The sequence below is a fragment of the Medicago truncatula genome, chromosome 2 (assembly GCF_003473485.1).
Source record: "Medicago truncatula cultivar Jemalong A17 chromosome 2, MtrunA17r5.0-ANR, whole genome shotgun sequence".
Classification (NCBI taxonomy): Eukaryota; Viridiplantae; Streptophyta; class Magnoliopsida; order Fabales; family Fabaceae; genus Medicago; species Medicago truncatula.
Window position 1 is genome coordinate 44501659 of NC_053043.1, and position 21528 is coordinate 44523186.

The 21528-nt window shown below is 31.4% G+C and overlaps 1 protein-coding gene and 1 long non-coding RNA gene across 4 annotated transcripts; one reads left to right on the plus strand and one right to left on the minus strand.

Annotated features, from left to right (window-relative positions):
* Positions 1 to 1142: 1142 nt before the first annotated feature.
* LOC25487645 (E3 ubiquitin-protein ligase RMA1H1) lies at positions 1143 to 3953 on the minus strand. The gene is made up of 2 exons (XM_013609629.3): positions 3812 to 3953; positions 1143 to 2260 (listed from the first exon to the last, which is right to left on the minus strand). Exon 2 carries the CDS (start codon positions 2216 to 2218, stop codon positions 1475 to 1477), a length of 744 nt encoding a protein of 247 aa, XP_013465083.1. The 5' UTR covers positions 2219 to 2260; positions 3812 to 3953; the 3' UTR covers positions 1143 to 1474.
* Positions 3954 to 11240: 7287 nt separating this feature from the next.
* On the plus strand, positions 11241 to 14600 carry LOC25487647 (uncharacterized). 3 transcript variants are annotated; one of them, XR_005644208.1, is made up of 4 exons: positions 11241 to 11621; positions 11892 to 12099; positions 12555 to 12747; positions 13942 to 14308. It is a non-coding gene; the product is annotated as an uncharacterized lncRNA (long non-coding RNA). The 3 variants fall into 3 exon arrangements; XR_003009169.2 differs by adding an exon at positions 14343 to 14600 and having other exon boundaries at positions 11250 to 12099; positions 13942 to 14060; XR_003009168.2 differs by having other exon boundaries at positions 11269 to 12099; positions 13942 to 14304.
* The last annotated feature ends 6928 nt before the right edge of the window (positions 14601 to 21528 follow it).

Sequence of the window (21528 nt, forward strand, 5' to 3'; positions counted from 1 at the left end):
TTTTCGTGAATCTGATAATAAAGTCATCAATTCAAGGGTTCAACCCCCAACTAACAACTACTTCTATCATTTGTTGTCATTCCGTAAAAAAAAAAAAAAAATCAATTGTTATAATTAAAAAAACATATATATATATATATATTTAATTTGTGCAAAATAAAAAGGACAACTAATTATCACTCTATCCATGTGTAGGTCGAATTTCATTATCAAAAGTGGGGCTTAGAAGTTGGAAAAAGAATGCAACAATTACTCTACTTTATAATTCAAAATGCAGCAAATATAGGCATACACCCTATCCATGTGTTTGCACAGATGCTATGCCGTTGGAGGAAAGTTAATCCTATATAATCCCCCATTTCAATTGTGATCACTTATCAACAGCTTATAGAGAAAGTTTGAAGAGGATGTTTTAACAACCGGTACTTGCATTTTAACGAAGCTTCCTATAAACATATTATCCCTCCGTCTCATAACAACTAAGCTATTTGTAAAAAAATATTGACTCATTTCACTTTTTAATACAACATTAATTATTTTTTTTCAGTTATAACTCTAATTAATATTACTTTCATCATTCAAAACTTTAATGGTCAATTGACTAAGTTAAACTGAAATGGAGGGAGAAGTATGAAGTAACTCCCCCTGGGTTATATACTTACTAGAATAGAGATATGAATATCAAGGGAATAATTGAAGTTATTGTTTCAGTGATGATCCTTGATTACAAGCCAATCTCTCAAGTGATGATCCTTGATTACAATACAAACTCTCAAAAATCAACAATTGTAGTAAATTTATTCGTGTGTTAAAGTTATACTACAAGAAAATTAATCCGGTCATAATTTTAATTCAAATTTGGTAAAAAAAATTTACATAAAACAATTTACTTCAATTGATTAATTTTAGTCAAATTTATCAAAAGAAGAGAATGATTTGGCCAAACAAAAGGATTGTTGATTTATGAACGAAAACTAATGATTTAATTGTTTCAACCACAATTGAACCCTAATAAATAATCCAATAGAAAAATATTAAAAATTACAATAAATGAATAAAAAAAAACAAAAAATTGCAAAAATGTACTAAACAGAAGTGACAATCCCATGATTTGAGAGTGAGGATTTGAGGAGAAATGGAAGTGAAAAGGAAATGGAGGATAATCTTTCACTTGCATAAAGGCCAAACATAAATTACACAATTGCAAACTAATGCAAAGATCTGTTGTTTTTCCTTCTGGAAATATAATACAGTTTATTTAATTTATAACAAGCTGAAAGCCAAAATAGAACAGATGCAAACTTATTCAAACATCCAGTTCAAATAATCTAAGAGAGACAGGTAACTATACCAACAACCTATCTCAGCACCAAATGTGCAACTTCTCTGATATATATGATACATCTAACCACTAAACCGAGATACCGCTTGTTTTCTGTACAGGAATGTATTGCACAAAAATATGGAATATCATTCAAAATAGGAGAAGACACAAAACTGTGCAACAAAGGAGGAAGAAACAGATTCTACCGAGCGATTTATCAGCTCGCATCAAATGCCTTCTGATCCTTGGATTACTGATCCCCGTAAGATTGTATGAATTTGGGTATGTATATATGTTTGTCACTTGGTTTCCAAAGATCCTTGCATATATCATTTCACCAAAGACACCATAACTTGTATCCAATGGATTGGGCAGTGAACCACCTGTGTTAAGCATTGGCGAAGCGTATCGTTGAGAATGGTTCAGATAATGGGGATGATAAGTCCGAGAATTATGTTGTGAAACATTTGCAGCATCAAGTGATCTTGGCAAGTTCGTCATCCATGAAGGACCAAGCGGTCTAGGTGGTATGACACTCCCTATTTGGTGATCATTGCCTTTGGAAGGCGGTGTAGTTTGGCCGCGGCCGTAGAGCGGAACAAGAGATGATTTTGAGATTTCTGATTTGCATACTGGACATTGTGGCTCTTCCTTCTGCTTCTCTTGATTTTCGGCATGGAAATTAAGCCATTTGTAAATACAGGGCCAGCAGTAGAGATGACCACAAAGAGTGACCACTGGATCTTGGACACACTCCAAGCATATGTTGCAGTCAAAGCCACTAGAACCAGAAATTGCTTCAGCACTTGCACATTTCCACATTTCTTGAGATGATTTTTCTTCCAAGGAATCAATTTGGTTCATACCCTCCTCAAAATATTGATTGAAGGCCATTCTCTTTTGTCTTACAATTTGTTCCTTGTTTGGTACCTAAATCTGAAAAGAAAAAGAGTATAAATACAAAAATTACAAATAACTGTGAACAGATAATTCATCCTTCATTGTTGAAGTTTCATTAATATAACAAAATCATGGAAGAAATTACTTGAAACTATAAAATTGTATTCAGATCAAGAAATTCATGTTATCTATAAATCCTAAACACCACCCACAAGACAATTTAAGTGATTAAGAAACTAGAACCTTCTAGGAGTTTACTTGACGTGATTGAGATTCCACAACAAATTTTGGTTGGTGAAATGAATGTGAACATCAACATCTCACCTAACTAATTTTATAGCTGTTTTAACATAAAGAGTATGTGTTTCATTTTCTTCAAAATATTCAAGAATTTTCAGCTCTAAGAGATAAGGCCCAACCACCAAAAATATGTAAATTATTCAGAACAGTTTGGGAAAAACAACTATAAAACTAAGGACTTTGGATAACCTTTGGCACTTGAATAGAGCACAATGAAACATTATGTTTTGTTCACATTAATTCCACATTCACATGTTATGTTCCAACCTACCTAAAAGTTTCTTAACTAAATATAACTACTTTCAAACAAGCAGATATAGCAAATATAATAACACCCAATAATTAAATTAAACTACACTAACTAAAAATGAGATTAATCATAAGGGAAATAGAAAAAAGTCACAATCTTGCCACCTATATCAGATAAGATTAAATGAAGGGTGTCAGTTATATTGTCCTATATTATTATTATTCTGAACAAGTACATAAGAGAGAGAAGAAAACAATAAAACCATTGACTAAAACAATCTATGGGAATTTTTTTTATATGAATCCCAAAAGTTAATCAAATCTCTCTCTTAGTCACATGGGAGAGAAAACAAGATTGAATCACCAAATACATGTTTAATCAACTTAATTGAACTTATCCACTAGCATAAGCAATCATGGAACTTAACTTATGAAAACAGTTTATGACATATCCATAAGGTATTCTCATCTTATTTTCGTATGATCCCCAAGATAGCTTGTGAAAGCAACTTATGACATGACATTCATAGATTATTTTCATCTGATCTCCATGATAGCTTATGAAAATAGCTTATAAAGAAAACAATTTAAATTTCTCTCATCTTTTGCAATAGAAATAGATTATACATAGGCTATTCTATCAATAAGCTGCAAATTAAGCTGTTTATCCAACCAGGACACAAGTACATAACAGGATACAAACCAAAAACAGACCAAAGTTGAAGCCACTGAAAAAAACTAAGCACAATATTGAAAGAAACAAAAAACCCAGAAATTTCTAAGTTACAAAAATTGAATTTTGCGATTGAAAGTTCATGATTTTGAGTAAAAATTGGTCAAAAATGTAAATAAGAAATAGAAAAGGAAAAAAAAATTGCATACTAGGTTTAATTTGAACATAAACCTCGTAAACCTCAAAAAATGAATCATGATTAGAAGAATCTTGATCGTATAACAGAGGATCGAAAGTGTAGAATATTGAACTGAAAGAGCAAGTCAAAACCATGAGAGAGAGAGAGAGGGGTCATTGGTACTTACAGAGATGAGAAACGATGGTGTGTGTTGAAGGGTGAAGAGAAGTAGAGAGAGAGAGAGAGAGAGGTGTGAAAAGCAAAATCGGTGGCAGCGGAGCGGAAGGAATGAAATGAAGAAGAGGAGGAAGAAAATCTGATATTGTTGTTGTTTTTATAGAAGAAGAAGGAGTCAAACTTTTGAGTGTTATTTTATCACAAATATTAAATTAAATTAAATTAATAATATATCAAAATTAAGGGTGGAGTTTTTTTTAATATTTAATTTGTTTTTTTTTTTTTGAAGAATTAAGTACTTTTTAACATTTCTTTTCAAGATCAGGAATAAGTATTTTTCAAGATTTTCTTTATGATGAATGATAAAGTTGTAAAACTAAAAGAAAAAGGTTTAATTGCACTTTTGGCCTCTTATCTTTTTAAAAGTTGTGATTTTGGCCTCCTAACTAATTAAAATACAAAACAGTCTATATGTATTGGATCGTTGGCAGTTTTGGCACCCAAGGCCACTTTGACTTAGTCTTCGCTGACGTGGCACCCACATCCTTTAAGTGAGGTGTCACGTGTCGATCATTGTGGATGTCACGTCAGTGAAGACTAAGTCAAAAGTGGAATTGAATGTCAAAACTGTCAAAGATTCATTACATAGGGGTTGTTTTGTATTTTAATTAGTTAGGAGGCTAAAATCGCAACTTTTGGAAAGATATGGGATCAAATGTGCAATTAGGCCAAAGAAAAAATATATGAAATAAATAAAATTGTTACTACTTAACTCATGGTCAAAAGATGTTATTTATTTAATTGTTTATTTTAAATTGTTATATATCATTGTCAAAGGATGCAATAAAACACATTAAATGAAATGTCTTTTTAACGAGTTAAGATATTCTCCATTTATTTTTCTCTCCATTTCATCAATTTGGAGAGATATAGACAAAAAAAATTTGAAAAACTAAAAAGTAATTATTGATGGTGGGACTCACTTAATAGTAGCACCCACTATCTATTTTATTTGTCTATCTCTCTTCAAATTGCATACTCCGTTTATTATACAAAATGGAGAGGATCTTTACCCTTTTTAACATAAATCGTAGCACGTCAATACATACTCTACATATTAAACCCATTTTATTTAATATTGAAAAGAACATATTTTTTAGATTTTTAAAGAAATGATTACACAAGTTTTAAGATAATTATTTTCATATTGTCTTCTTAACAAATGTCCAACATTTTCCTAATTATAATCATTTATATATGATGTCAAAAGTTTTTTTTAAGAGTACATGATGTTAAAAGTTTTTTCGTACACAATTCAAAATATTTTGACAATCCAACGTTTATGATTGATTGTGTAAAAAAACCCATGTACCCATGCCAACTTGAAGAATGACAACACTAGCATAATATTGTTATTTGTGTGGGAGGAGATGGTGGGGAGTGTGTGAAACAACTTAATTCTGCTATGGCTTTTGAGGATAGATGGATTTGACATTTATACTCGTCTCATGGTTACACAATCAACAATGCTTATGATAAACTGACAGAGGACTTGCATAATATTACTATTTAGAATTCTGAGGTTCTTTGGCTTAAAGTGGTTTCTCTCAAAGTATCAATTTTCGCTTGGCGTTTGGGTTTGAATCGTATTCCTACAAAAGACAATTTATTTAAAAGGAGGGTTCTTACAGATGTCGAGCAGGGTTGTTCTGCAAATTGTGGTTTAACTGAAGACATGGATTATTTATTTTTTCAAAGTCATTTTTACGGTAAAATTTGGCAACCCACAGGTAGTTGGCTCGGTTTCTCTACAACTTTCCACAGAAATTTAATGTCTCATCTCACTCAATTTGGTGGCCTAGGGGGATTTTCGACCAAAGTTAGATATTCCCCGTATATTATTTGGATTGCGGTGGTTTAGGTCATTTGGAAAGAGCAAAATCGTCACATTTTTCAGAATAAACAAGAGAACATTCAGGCATTATGTTACTTTCGATTATGATTACCAATTTTGGAGGCTTAATCCTATTATGTGTGTTTCAACTGTCTTGTGATGTTGTTTGTGTCTGTTTTTTTACGGTTTGTACAGTTGTTTGACTGATTGTTGTTTTTGACATTTTTGTGCATTGTTTCTAGCACATCTTGTGCGGAAACATCATGTTCTTGTTATTATATCATTATTTGGTCTTAAAAAAAAGACTAAAAATAATAATATGCTCGAATGCATATTCGAATATCTAATTAATTGTATGGATTTTACCGATAAACAGTAGAAAGATATATGACATTTTATATTTTAAAAACAAAACTGTAACATATTTTAAACACATTAAATTATTTTTATCTTTTTTTTTTAAATCAAATTATTTTTATCTTAAAAAAATTATATGTAATTTAATCTTTGATAACGTTTTTTTAGTTGAATTAATCTTTAATAACGTGGCTTGGATTCACATAAATGATTTAATGTCACATCATCATATTTTTTATTTTCAATAAAATAAAAAATCAACATTTTGAGCGACACGTGTATCTAAGTACATGATCACTAATTTTTTTCGTGTGTTACCAATAATCATTTCTTTTTTGGCTTAAAATAGTTATCATTTTTTTTTTCCTTTCAGAAAGATAATAATCACTTCCTTTTTTGTGGATAAGATATAATCACAAATCTATTGTCATATTTTATTAAGTGCAAGGTACCAATTTTTTATATATAATATAATATACCGTCCCGGTTTGCCCCCACAGAAAACTAATGTCTTATTTTACATTTTTTTTTAGAGATTTTACTTTTTTTCTTTAAATTTTATTAAAAGAAACAAAAACTCTTTTATTTTTTATTTTTTTATATATATTGGAAAAGAAACAAATACTATTGATTAGATAGGAAAACATGTATGTACTCGATTTGACGGTGAATTATAGGATAAGAAATCAATTAAGTCCCTCACCGATAAACCATAAAAATAACATCATTAGATTTTATCAATGGTTCATATCTAACATAAATTGAAACAAGAACATGTGCACTTTACCACACACAATCAGAATTTTTTCAATCATCTTAAACATCCAATTTAGGATCAAATATTTAACAAAAATTCTTCATGTTTTTTTGTCTTTTCACCCCAACCGTCATCACCGCAAACCTCAAAACTAGCCATTGCATTTGTGGCTCTTCCCTACTCTTCCATGATGTATCCCCCTCTTAGCACCATTTCTCATCTCTCAACCAAATAAAAAATAAAAAGGTAAAACAAGTAAATCAAAATATCCTTATTAGTTTCTCATCCTCGATTAAACTCTTTGTAAAACCAAATGCACAGTGCTTTGTGGCCAGGCAATGGGACTTCAATTTTTTTATTAATAATAAAATGTTCATCCTGTTTTGACTATCTTTCTAATTCTATTAGTTTCTCATGCTATAATCCCCCAAATTCATCCTACAAAATTGATGTTGCTTACTAAAACTTGTCTCTAATCCCGAAGCTTTAAGCTTTAAAACCATATCTTAAACTTCAACCGTAGATTCCTAAAATTTGATCCTTCTTTGAAATAAAATGGTAGGACAAAAATTTTAAAAACTTAAAAAATATGCTAAATTCACAGTCTTTGCAAAACAAAAGTTCATCCATTGTTAAAGTTACTCGGCAATGAGAGGAAGGGGCGCGTAGCCATAAATTTTGAATAGTGAGGACGCTATATATGTAAATTTGTAGTAGAGCCATCATCTTAGTGGAAGCACAAGCCTCCATAGAGGCAAACGTGGCTCCGCCACTGCTCGCCATACATCGATGAATCTTTCAAGCGGTTGAAAGAGAGAGAAACAACTTGGATTCGGTTTGATAATGACTATCAGGATCACGTTGTCTTACCTTTTTTTTTTTTTTTTTTTTTTTTTTTTTTTTTTTTTTTTTTTACGTTGTCTTACTTTAATCTAACACTTAAATTAAGTGGTCCATCGATGAGGGGACTTAATTGATCTATCACCCTAAAATTCACCCAATTTGGCATATTTAGCGTAGTTAAAAAGAATTAAATGCTTTTAAATATAAGTGTTCTATTTTTTAATAAACGGTTAATTTACTCATAAATCATCATTATTTCATTAATTTGATCTTGAATTACTAAAATCAATTAAAAGTTCTATTAAAATACTACTCCTATCATCCCCGTGAGCTTAGCTCAGTTGGTAGGGATATTGCATATTATATGCAGGGGCCGGCCGGGGTTCGAACCCTGGACACCCCACTTCTCCACAATTAAATTGTGTGAGCTCTAGCCACTAGGCTACTTGACCAAAAAAAAATAAAAAAATACTACTCCTATCACAACTGGTAAATGCCACAACTGATAAATGCCGAAATTGCAAGATCGGACGTCGTGACCAGGGTTCGAATCCAGGACCTCATAGTTGTGTGCGAGTTTAATAATGTATAGTCCAATAGTACTACTAAGTACTACCCCACTAAACAAAATTCCTTATTCTCTTTCTTTCTGATACCACATGTTCCATCACTGTCACTCCATCAAACTTTCGTTTTCTTCTTCCCCAATTTGATTTTCTTTTCCTGTTCTGTTGTCTTGTTTTAGGCCTATTAGAATAGGGTCATCTTGCTTTTGGTGTTAGGTGGGTGTTTTTTTAAGAGGGTGGTTTGAGGTTCCTCATGTATACGGTAGTGATTTTCACCTTTGAATGTATCGCATATATATGACACCTTGTATTTATCTTTTAAAAAATTTAAATAGAACATTGTTCTTATAAAAAATATATGTTTTTATTTTATTGCGGGTCTCTTTTCACTTACAGAGCCGAACTTTCGGATTCGTAAGAACGACCTTGGTTTTATTACCAGAATGTTGGTGACATATATAAAGTTTTGAAACTAAGTTGGTTGTTATTTTTTTAACAAACGACATAAATATTCTTCTTTTTTGAAAGGAATATAAAAAGACAATTTCTATGATACATTTGAAAATTCGAGTATATATACACTCGATCTTAAAATTAATTTTTTTGAAGAATTAATCTTAAGATCAAGTGGATAGGTATATTCGAATTTTATTAATCTCAAGATTGATAAAAGTTATTTTTTACCAAAAAAATATTAATGCTCTTTTTTAATTTTGAGGTAATAAATGGTTCTTTTTTTTGTCAAGATGCTTCTTTTTTCTAAAGTGGATAATAAATGCTCTTAAATACCACAAAATGTATGTATTCGACTTCGCATATCTTACGAAACTTCATCACCTTTAAAAAATAGTCTACACTCCATCACACATGTGGACCAATTAAAAAAAGTGTATACGTCGACACAGGCATCACAACCATTGATTTTTCTAGATTTTTCAAAATTATGGTCAAAATATATTTTTGGTCAAGTGGTCAAAATATTTTTAATACTCCAAATAGTGATAAAAAGGAGTTTTGTACTTACTTGCTGAGAGTACAATCTATAAACTAGAGTATTATTTCTTGAGGTCATGCATTGAAAATGTTAGGAACAGACGTTTAAACAGTCGCATTTTAACACACCCTCTTGTAGCATGTCATATAATATGTTTTATTTTATCACTTACGTGTGACCGGTTTTACCTGTTAAACCTTTTAAATTTATTGATATTTTAAAAATAGTCATGAATTTTCAAAATTTTACAATATCAACTTTTTCATATCGGTGCATAAAATTTGCTTTTGCAGATATAAAAACATAAAATCCGCGTCTAATAGATATGATACAAATATTTAATGTTATTTTGCTTATAACATTACAAAATATTATAAAAAATTACATTAATGTTGATATTTTGTAAATAGTTGTGAGTTTTAAATTTTTTATCCTATTGACTTTCTCGTATCAATATATAAAAAACTTCTTTTGGAAAGACAAAAAAATAAAAGACGCAGCGGACGCGGTGCAAATATTTAACAAACTTTTGATATTAAAGGAAATATATTTAATCGAAACATTATACTGATGTTGATCATTTTTAGTTAACATCTTTAAACATTTCACAATATTACAAATATAATTTGTCATTGCTCCTAAGTGATATGGTTGGCTTGTATCTAGGTCATTTGAAAGGAGTGAAATTCATGGATTTTCTCCAACAAAAATATGTCTATTGTGCAATTGATTGCGAAGGTTAAGCTGCATTCATGGTAGTGTTTGAAGGCTCGAAGATCTAGTTCTATTTTTTACTTGAGCTTTTGGTGGTCTAACCCGTTGTCTTGAATTGGTTATTCCAACTTTTGATGTTGTTTTGGTGGCTTATTGTCTTTGTTTTTTGTTTGTATACTTAGCAACTTTGTTGATTCCATTTTAGACACACCCCTCGTGTTTGAATGGTTTTCGCTTTTTAATTTAGGGTCTTGCTAACAAGTGTCATAAGGGCATTGTTTAAGGAATCCATAAAAAGAAATTATGTTTTGAAAATACAAGTTAAACACTTCTTAAAGTCATAACCGTACAATTTCCAATACAAAAGTTGCTACTTTTAGATGCCTAAACAATGTTCTTAGAGCACTTGTTAGCATTTTTCTTTAATTTAATATATTTCACTAGCTTCTATAAAAATAAATGATAGTCAAAGCCAATAAAAATATTATGCTGCTAAATTACTATTCAATTAAATAAAACATTCTTATATCAGTCCCGTGAGCATAACTCGGTTGGTAGGACAATGCATTATTATATTTCTAGTCACTAGGCTATCGGTTAAAAAAAAAAAATCTTATATCAAATAAAACCTTAACTTTCTTTGAATTTACTTTTTTAAGATATATGGTCAACACTTTCTCGAGTCAAACATTAGTATGTTATTATACTTTTTTTTGAGTAATATTATGTTATTATACTTTAAAATGTATTTAAATATCTCAATTTTTATGGTAATCTTTAATATTTGTCTGAATTTATTTTTATACGCTATAAACTAGTAAATTCAATAAAGTATATAAAATATGTTAATAAATTTAATATATTTTTTTCCTATAAACCTATCATCATATATTTTTCTTTTAACAACTATTGTAACCTTCAAATAACAAAAGTTTTTCATCTTCTAAAAAAATCAATTGAAGGTGCAATGTCTCTGTTGTCCCAAAAATTGTTCCTGCTATGTGTGTTGGTGTTGCTTTCAATGCACAACGTTCTTGGATTTCATCACCGTGTGAATATTGAAAACCTTTTGGAAGATAACTTGAATGTATACTATCCTTTATATCTAATCCTAGCAGCAATGCAAACCCTATTTGCCAAACCCTAATCCTAATTTTTTGGCTCCAAATCGTTCTGGACGTTGGATCTCTATCTTTGGGTGCCGCTATTATATCAGCCATTGATCTTATATGTTGACTTGCACACATCACAACAATCAGTTCAAATTTGAAATTTGAATCCTTGGAAATTCACCACAATTACTATGCACACCACACAACACGCGCGTTTCTTTCTCTAAAAAAAACATGCGTTTCTCCTCCGGCCTCCTCTCTAGGTTCATGTTGGTTTTGTAGCGATTGCAAATTTGTGTGAAAGCATATATATGTATGCAAGCTTTTCTTTATATAAGTTGAATCTTTCATCTGTAGCAGGCAATGTCTATTATGAAGATTCAAAACCAAAAAATGTTTGGTGCTGAGTTTTTGAGAGCTGTTTTTTGTGTGCCCCCTGTCCTGTGTGTTTTTTGCGAATTTGCTTCTGGTTTGTAAGGCAGCAGGTTTATTACTTACAACGATGTCCAATTTTTGGTGTGCTTTATTCATTTAGGGGCTGAGAATGAGGAGACTGCCATTGGAGTTAACACAAACTTTAATTGTAATAACTACATCTTAAGTTGCAGCTACTTTCACTTAGGTTGAGCATTAAAGGTTGCTTACCTCAGGATTTTAAGTAGCTATTTGACTGCATTCTCTCTGAGCAAACAATGGCTACATGTCTCATATTTACATGGTTTTTGGCTATAGAGATTCTATAAATTAACTAAAACTTGAAATTAACTTGAGAATTTTTTTGTTTCTTTCTTTGTTTGAATTGATTGAAATTGAAAAGTGATTATTGTTATTGATTTTCTTTGAATGGATCAAGGATTCCGTGGACGGAGGAAGAGCACAAGTTGTTTTCGGTTGGATTGCAGAAAGTTGACAAAGGTGATTGGAGAGGAATCTCAAGGAACTATGTGAAAACAAGAACGCCTTCGCAGGTTGCAAGTCATGCTCAGAAGTACTTTCTCTGCCGAAGTAATCGCAATTGCTGTCGCCATAGATCCAGTCTCTTTGATATCACCACCGACAGGGTAATTTCTCCGGCAATCTCTTTATAGAAACAGTAAAAAACTTTTTGCCCAAATGTGTATTCAATTAGTTACTAATCAGTAGAGTAGTATTATGATATTGCAAAACTGAGATTTAATTTTCTCTGTTATTTATTGGTTTTCTAATTTTGATTGAATCAAGTTTTTTTTTTTTTTTTTTTTTTTTGTGGAAATCCTTTGGTAGTTGTAAAGAAATCTAACAACTAGAATGGAGAGTGATATAAGATTATAAGGTTTATGTTTGTTCTCTATTTAGGGCTACTTTTTATTAGCAATTGTAAGAAATGTTAATGTTAAAACAAATCTATTTCATTTGAAAAGTATGAGGATTTGATTTAAAAAATTAAGATTATGAAGACTAAAATCACACGATACTTAAGCTAAAGGACAAAAATACAATTAAGGCTTTCAGTTAATTGCGTGCTTTGTACATTCAGGTTTGTATGGTGCAACCAAAAGCAGAAATGGATCTCCAATTTCAGTCAACAAATATGAGCAATACTTAAGTGCAGTTGCATTTGCTGTTACTACTTTTGGAACGGTTGCTTTGATGAGTGGATTCTTCCTTAAACCTGTTGCTATGTTGTGCCTCTATTTGGTGGTTTCTTATCTATTCTTGGAGTTTCTGAGGTAAGTTATATGTTCAGTTTTCCACCAAACATTAAATTTTTTCCTAGACTATAAAGCATTAAAACAGCTGAGGTTTGTCAAGTTTAAAATGTTTTGTGTTTGTATTATTTTCATTGTTCAGTTAGCCACGTGGGTAATAGACGCTCGATACGGTGTTAAACTCAGCCCTTTGTTCCTGGTACCATCTAATGCACTTTACTTTTCTGATACATACTTCTATAGTAAAAAGAATGGGAAATGAAACTACACTAAACTTGAATAATTAGTCAATGAATATCGTTTACTAAGACCACAGTTTTATGGCTTCTTCAATTGAACCAAAAATAAGACCATAATCACCGATATTGGTTTCATATAAATTTTGATGACAGTATTGAGATTATATATAAATTACATAAGAAGATATTTGTAGAAGAACAAGCCTAAAATTCTTACAATCAATCAAATAAATTGCTCAATGAAAGCTTTGTCTTTTTTATTAAGAAGTCTTTGCTTATTCTTTCCTCTAAAAAAAAAATGGATTGTACCCCGTTAATTGAGCCCTATTTTATATGTTTTGAATTTTTATTGTTATTGTTTTCAACACTATATTTAGTGATAATAACAACTATATAGGATTATCTTGGTGCTTGAGCATGAGTGCGATGTTTTTGAAATTGACTTGGTGCTTGAGAATGTGTGAGATGATTTTGAGATTGATAGTGCTTGGTGCTACTTTGCATTTGTAGCTATATTGCCAACCAATAGGCTGGAACTCTCCTTTTGTATGATTTATTTAAGCCACTTTTAGAACCTATATTTAGTTTATTATGTGCTCACAATAACATGTTCATTTGGTTATTGATTAGTGTCTTATGTCAGCATGCATCTTTCTATCCCAAGAGATCGTTATGTGAAGATTTGGATGAGAAACTACTATTGTATAACTTGAATTTACTGTCCAATTTTTATCAGTTTTTTTCCTCACTAAATTTGCAAAGAGGTTTGGGGGTTTATGTATGCTAATTAGGAAAGCTTAATAGAGCATTGTCCCGTTTACTCTTTAGTTCTTTCCTCTTTTTATTTTATTTTATTTTCCTTTTACTTCTTGCTTATTATTTTATTTCAATTATATCTTTAGTTCCTTTGGTTAGTCCCAAGTTGAATGATTGTGAACACAATTGGGATTGAACACTCAATTTCTTTGTGATTTAGATTCGCATTTCAAGATTGGTTGTGGGTTGTGGCTGGTGGGCAGATTTGTATTGCTTAGAATTTAGCAGAACTGACATTGATGTAGCTTAAATCTCGATATACACCTGACAATGCATATGGTATGTCACCTAAGTTTGTTAATTTTATGCATTCAGTTCTATGTAAATTTGAGGCACATTTCCTGAAATGTTGTATATCGAGAGATTTTTAGGAACATTTAGACTTTTTACTTTTATGTCTATTATCCTGTTTTGTGTACTGAACCTTGATTGTTTGCAGTTTATTTAACATTCAATATGCCGTGCTACCAAGGCATACTTTTGCAGATGCAACTGTTTTGTGTTTTCTTCTATATTAGTAGTGCGTGAAAGGATTTCTGATACGTTGCCATTCCATTGCAGAATTATATAAAAGCTGAAAACAGACTGAATACAAAGGCAGTGTATCAGTATGTTTGTACACTATGCACAATTTTCATGGTAATATGAATTCGATTCACTGTTGCTGTATAATTTGCTGCTGTGTATCAATCCTAACGAACTTCAACATTTTTATCCAATTAATTTCACTTTCATTCCAATTGATATGCGTTTCGGACAAATAATTGACGAGCAAACTCATATACAGAGAATACGTTTTTTAATAGACCATGTGAATTTATAAACACTTTTAGGCGAGTTGTGTCCATAATATACCACAACTACTGTTTAAAATATGTTGCAAGTGATGTTATGAACGCACGGGTGGAAAGTCTAGTTCATTGTAAATCTAAAGATGATGATCTTGGAGTTCATTTTCTTCATAATGGTGATATTTATGGTTGGGAATTGAACGATAACTTTTTTGGCACCACACTATTCTACTGTTCCTTTCAATGGAATGGTGAGCTTCATTGGTATGATATGTACAAGTCTAGTAGAGATAGTAATGTTTGTGGTGTTTGCAATTGGTATATAGGGAAATCTGGACCATGTTTCCTTAGTACACATTGTTTTCCTTGGAATAAGAAGTTATTAATGTAATGTATTTTTAATCTTCATAAATGTGGTACTTGTGGTATTGAGAACCCAATTTTTTTCCATAGTTTTAAGACTTTGTTTTCATTTTCAAGATCATCAAATACACACTTTATTTTTTCTCTTAAACTTCCCTCTCTTTCTAGTCTACCGGAGATGCAAGACTATAAATAAATTGAGTTGAGTCGAACTTGTTTAAACTCGATTCAATTTGATAAAAATTGGTTTAGTTCAAAATTCAATTTGAGTTTGATATCAACTTTTTACTGACTTGAGATTAGAATGTTTAAAGTTCATAAACAACTTTGTTTGTGTCATTAAGTTCAACTTATGAGCACGAATCACATAAATCAAAAGCCATTTTTTGTTAAAAAAAAGACAAATACGTAGAGCACAATTAACCGCTTATACTGTTTGATTTAGCGTAAGTGGTTCTATCTCTCCCCCTCCCAAACCATAATCCATTTTCATTTTCTTCAGTTTTGTTTCTAACGTCGTTTTGCTCTACGTATTTGTTGTTCTTAATTTAATTATTGAGAATTTGAGGTTTTGATTTTTGTGTTTAGAAGAAGATTTGAGGTGAACATAACATAAATTCATGATATTTGGAAATATTTTTGTGTAGATTTTTTTTATTCGAGGAAGATGGTGAAGATTCAAATGAAGAGGATTATGATTCAAAGGAATAAGATGAAGATGATGAACATGTTCATCTTATTTTTATTTTTAATAAAATATATTTTTAAAAATAAAACTATGTATTTGTTAATAAAAAAAATGAGAAAAATGAATTATATGTGCTTTTATGAGAGATAAAAGACCTAAATGGGGAAAAAAATAAAGATAAAAGACTAAAGTATACTTAAAAAAAAAATCAAAATGTTACAAATAAATAAGATAGATGTCTTCTAATGTAATTTTGCCTTTCATTTCACCAATGGACTTTTGATTAAAAGCAAGTTTTCTATACTTTAATTTTAAATAATGTCCTAAAAACAATTGTTAGCATTTTTCTTTATTTAGGATAGCAGCCCACGGTGGGAGAAGTCTGGGGATGGATGGATGGATTAAACAAAGTCTAGGGCGGCTTGGAGTTGGAGGCGTATGTTGTTTGCGTGGGAAGGGGAGTTGGTAGGGGAGCTTATGATTTTCTTCAAAATGTTACTTTGCAAGTTGACAGGGAAGATAGATGGATTTGGAGCTTGGAACCATCTTCCATTTATACAGTCCATAGTGCATAAATTTTTTTGAATATGCGGCGTCTGTGTCTTCTCTTTGGCACAAGGACATTCCAGTGAAGGTGGTGCTGTTTGCGCGGCGTCTGTTTCGTGATCGACTTTCTACTAAGGATAACCTTCATCATCGTCGTGTCCTTGACAATGATGCTCAAATTTGTGTTGATGGGTGTGGGTTGATTGAAACATATGCTCACTTTTACATTGTAATCTTTTTGGCTTTTTTTGGAACCACATTTTTCGGTGGCTTGGTGTTTCTGCGGTTATGCCTTACGATGTAGCAGGTCATTTTAACCAATTCAGTTTTTTTTGGTGGTGCTGTTAAGTCGAGGCGTTCGATCTTACAAGTTATTTGGTTTGCAATAGTGTGAGAAATATGAACAGAAAGAAATAACATAATTTTTAATGCAAAAGAATGCTCAATTATGCAAGTGGTGGACAAGATTAAGTCGTTAACTTACATGTAGTTGAAGGTGAAATTCGCTACACTTCCCTTCAATTATCATGGTTGGTGGTTCAGTCCGTTTACCATTCTAGGTATAGGCTAATTACTGTTATTTTGTTCTGGTTTGGTTCTTTTGGTTCAGGTTGTTGCCTTGTAATTATTGTTTATACTTTGTTTTGATTCTGGTGTTTCTTCCTCGACACAACTTATGTTAGGAAGGCCTTTTGTTGTGGTAATATAATTCATTTTAGCCTCTTAAAAAAAAATCTCGATGTAGGATTCTTTGAATTTGAAGGAGTAACAACCACTGCAAGTTATTTCCGAGATCATCATGGGCAATTTACTTTGGCAGGGACAATTAGGCAAAGCAACAACTTTTTTTCCGAGATCCACCAAAGGTTTTGATCGAGTTGTTTGTTGTTTTTGAAAGTGATTCTTACTGTAGTGAATGCTATTTACTCGAATCACCAAGGCTCATATGTGTTTAGTGCTATTCTTTTTAGCATTGTATTTTTTTATGTCTTCATATTTACATTTTGAGGACAAGTTTATTGATAACCAACATAGTTGTTCATATTTTTGTAAGTAAGGTTGACAATGAACCGAATCAATTCGATTCGACAATTGATTCGTCGAATTTGGTTCATGAACCAAATGAGCCGAACTTGAGCTGAAAATTAAGTTTGTGAACTAATTGAGCTGAACTTTAACTATATATAGTTCGGCTCGTTTGGTTCACGAGATGACCCGATTATATATATAACACTTTAAAAAATATTTTAAAATTTATAGATAATTGATCATATATATAATATTTTAAAAACAAAGACAAACACTTAGTAATAACAGGATAAAAATAAGTTATATTAAAATTGATAGACAACGTCATGAACAATGTTATTGCAGTTTTTAAGGATTTCAAAAGTAAAATAGTCCTGCATAGGAACATGCATGAAAAATGAAGGATATGATTATCTATCTATAACAAGAGAAACATATGACACAAGAAGGCAAAATTTGATTTGGTGGTTGCATACCGATGTTAATTACTATGTGTAATAATAGTCTCGTACAGTCCATTAAAAATTGGTATAAATTTCAATATATTTTACGGGTAAAAAATTTAAATTCTTTGACTTTTGAGTTAAGTCGTTCAAGTGGCTTTACTTATTTCCACACCTAAAGTTATGCGCTTTAAACAAACGAATTGAACCTAATGAGCCGAACCAAACTGTTCGTGAACTTTAAACGAGCCTAACTCGAGCTGAAAAAAAAGTTTGTGTCAAGCTCGAACCGAGGTTCGGACTGAGCCAATTCTTAACGAGTCGAGCTCAAATAGGTTCGATTCGACTCGGCTCATTTCCAGCCCTATTTGTAAGGGATCTAAGAACATAAAACTTGCGTTTAGTCAAATATTTAACATTATTTACATTGGGAGAATCAAACATAAGACCTTTAGGAGGAGCACACTCCGAGATCCCAAAATATATCAGATATATTTACAAATTTAAACTTTTTTATAAATATATTTACAAGTTTTAGGTAAGTACTCTTTATGTAAAAAAGTTCAAATATATTGTTTATCTGATAAATATATTTACAAACTATCAGATAATAGGGTTTGTTGAATACAGGAGACCATGACCCGTTAAGCGCACCTTGAATGCAGATATATCAGATATATATTTACAAATTTAAACTTTTTTATATTCGTGTCTTTTCCTATAAAACTATCGACATATATTATTCTTTTAACAACTATCGTAACCTTCATATATCAAAAGTTTTTCACCTCCAAAAGATTCAATTGAAGGTGTGATGTCTATGGTGTTCCCAAAATTGCTAATGTTATGTGTGTTGTTGTTGCTCTCAATGCACAACGTTCTTGGATCGCACAATCGCCATGTGAGTATTGTTAACAAGTTGGAAGATAATTTGGATGTAACTATTCATTTAATTTTTATAAAAGGAAAACATTAAATTAAAATAAAAATACAAAAACACACCAAAACTAGTGCAATAACAAAAACAACAAAATTTCACAACTAGAATTTAGAATGCCCTAAAAATAATATATATAACGCATGATCCGTTGATAGACTTACACCAAATCTCAACCGTTTGATTAAACAAATCCTACGGCTCATACAAAGAACAAAAAATCACTAACGTGACCTTTCCCCCTTTCTGTCACTATTACTTTGCTCCTCACCTTACCTCACCGTCATCTAGGTTCATTCTCCCTTTGTTCCTCACCTTCGTTTCGCTCCTCACCACCATCGACAATCTTTTCCTTTTCCGTTTCGCTCCTCACCGTCACCATTACCGACGAAACCCTTATCACAACATTGCACCGTTCTTGCAACTATCAATTGAGGGTTTCATTTTCTCTCCTCTTGTCAATCGAAGCTACATCTGAAATTCCTAGACATAGTAATATAACCTCTTCCCCTTTCTCATTCAACTTTTTTCAGTTTTTAGATGATTTTTCTTGGTTATTGAAGAGTTAACGGTTCCATTTATTTATATATTTGTTGTAACAATGAATTTTGAAACTCAGGATGAATTTATTCAAGAGTTTTTTAGGCACTATAACTAGAATTAAAAAATTTCCTAAAGAGCTAATAGGAAAAATTAATTTGACAAAATAGAAAACAACTTACCATTGTCAAAATCATGGTCTGTGACAGGGCCGATCCAATGTATTTTTAGGTCTAAAACAAAATTTAAATAGACCTTTTATGTGCGTGTAGAGAGAATAAGACAAAATTAAGAAAAAAATTCATAAGTTCCTTCAATCGAAAGTAATTTTATATGATTTGTGCATAACAGTGATTAAATATGAGCATTTTATCAGCTAGAAATCAAACTTTGGTTTGTCACATTGTGAAAGTATATCCTCTTTCGCTATAATCAACTCCGGTAATACGTGATCTTTTACAACTCGAGAGTTTACCTCAACTCGTTTTAGCTATGTAAACTCGAATCGTAAACTCGTACGAGTTTACCTAAAATTAAATTATATAAAATATTATATATATATATATATATATATATATATATATATATATATATAGGTGCCCCCTAATATGGACCTCAAAAATAAAGGTCCATTGGTAGATCTTTACATATTACTTGCTGCAACCGGTCATCCTCAATTTAGTTAAATAGTTTAATTTAATTAGCCTTGAGTGTGTCCTCTCCATCACTAAGCTCAATTCTTTCTTTCACTGCACGAACTCTCACCTTCCTTCAAGCACCAACCGGCGTGAAGCTTATGGATGTAAAAAGAGAAGAAGCCCTTGATAGTGATACAATGACTTAACCACCAAACTTAGAGACTTTGGGTTACTATTTTATTTTTATTTTTAATTCTTCATGGGAATCGATTTTTATTATCTAAATGGGATTAATAAAAATAAAATATCTGAAGTATTGTTTGCTTTTTGTTTCTGTCAAGCAGCCAGCCAAGAGATTACACAAGGCAAAAGTAAAAAATTAAGCCAACATATATGAATTGAATGTTATGTACTTTTCGTAAAACAATTTTGAGCAACTAGACATTGAACAAGAAGAAAATAAATGAAAGGCTCAAAACGAAATAGTGATGATGAAGTCCAATCTCAGTAGATCTGTATAGAAAATCTTCCATGGTTGTTTTCGAACTCCACAGATTTGGCTGCAAAAACTCATTCTCTTTTCATTCTACCAACCCTCACAAGTAAACTCTTCAATGCAGATCTATGCAGGTTGGGAAGATTAGAAGCAAGTGAGTTGTTGTTCTAGTGGGGGCCGCATGGAATGAATCAGGATAAGATTGGTACTAGTATTTACACAATAAATTCTAGTAATTAAAGTGAGAGTAACCGATTGCAGCCAGTCATTTAAACAGGTCCATCAGTGGACCTTTATTTTTGAGGACCATATTAGGGGCTCCCATATATGTATATGTAACCTAATATTTAAACAAAACATAACCAATTAACCACATTTAAATAATAAACTATAACAATAAAAAACAAAATTTATTCATCTTTAAGGTGAATTTCTCTACCACTAGGCTACTTGACAAAAAAAAAAAAAACAAAATTTATCAATACATTTAAACTCTGTTTCATCTTCAGTTGTAACTTTAACTTCAATTGTTCCATTTTTTCATTTAAATACTTGAGCAAATAATATATTTGAATGATTTCAAATCAATCAATAATAACAAGCTTCTGAATGCATTCCCTAAAATTCAATGTATGTCATTGTCACACATTGACGTAGCTTCTGTACTTAACAAGCATGGAAAAAAATGAGTTATGTTAACCGTAAAGGCAACATTTCAGCACTTTGGGATTGAAAAAAGAATTGGATTTTGAAAGAAAATGAGACAAAAAAAATAACCAAAATAAAAAATTCAAAGGTAAACTCGGACGAGTTTACACGAGTTTATCGAGTTTAACACGTGTTAACTCGGTCAAACTCGTCAAACTTTCCGATTTCACCAAAAACCGAGTTTACCTCCGAGTTTACACGTTTTTGCCACCTAAAAACGTAAACTCGGACGAGTTTACGAGTTAACACTCGATTTATGGAACAGTGTACCCCTCTTTTTGTGCATTTTGCTTTATATATAGTTTGGTGAGTTAAGCTTCCTAGCTTCCCACTTTTGCTAAAAACAAAAATTACCATCAAACAATTATATTCTTAAGTCCATTATTATTATTAGTTGCTATACGTATAAGATATTGAGAAATCTTGCCTCTTGTCCATGTTAATAGAACAAATTTAAGAATACCTCTTAATAATGACCCTGTCATTGATGAAAGATGCATAGAGCTGAACCGAAGACACCGCTCTGTAACTACCATAATGATGAAAGGACTGTTATTGCTGTGATATA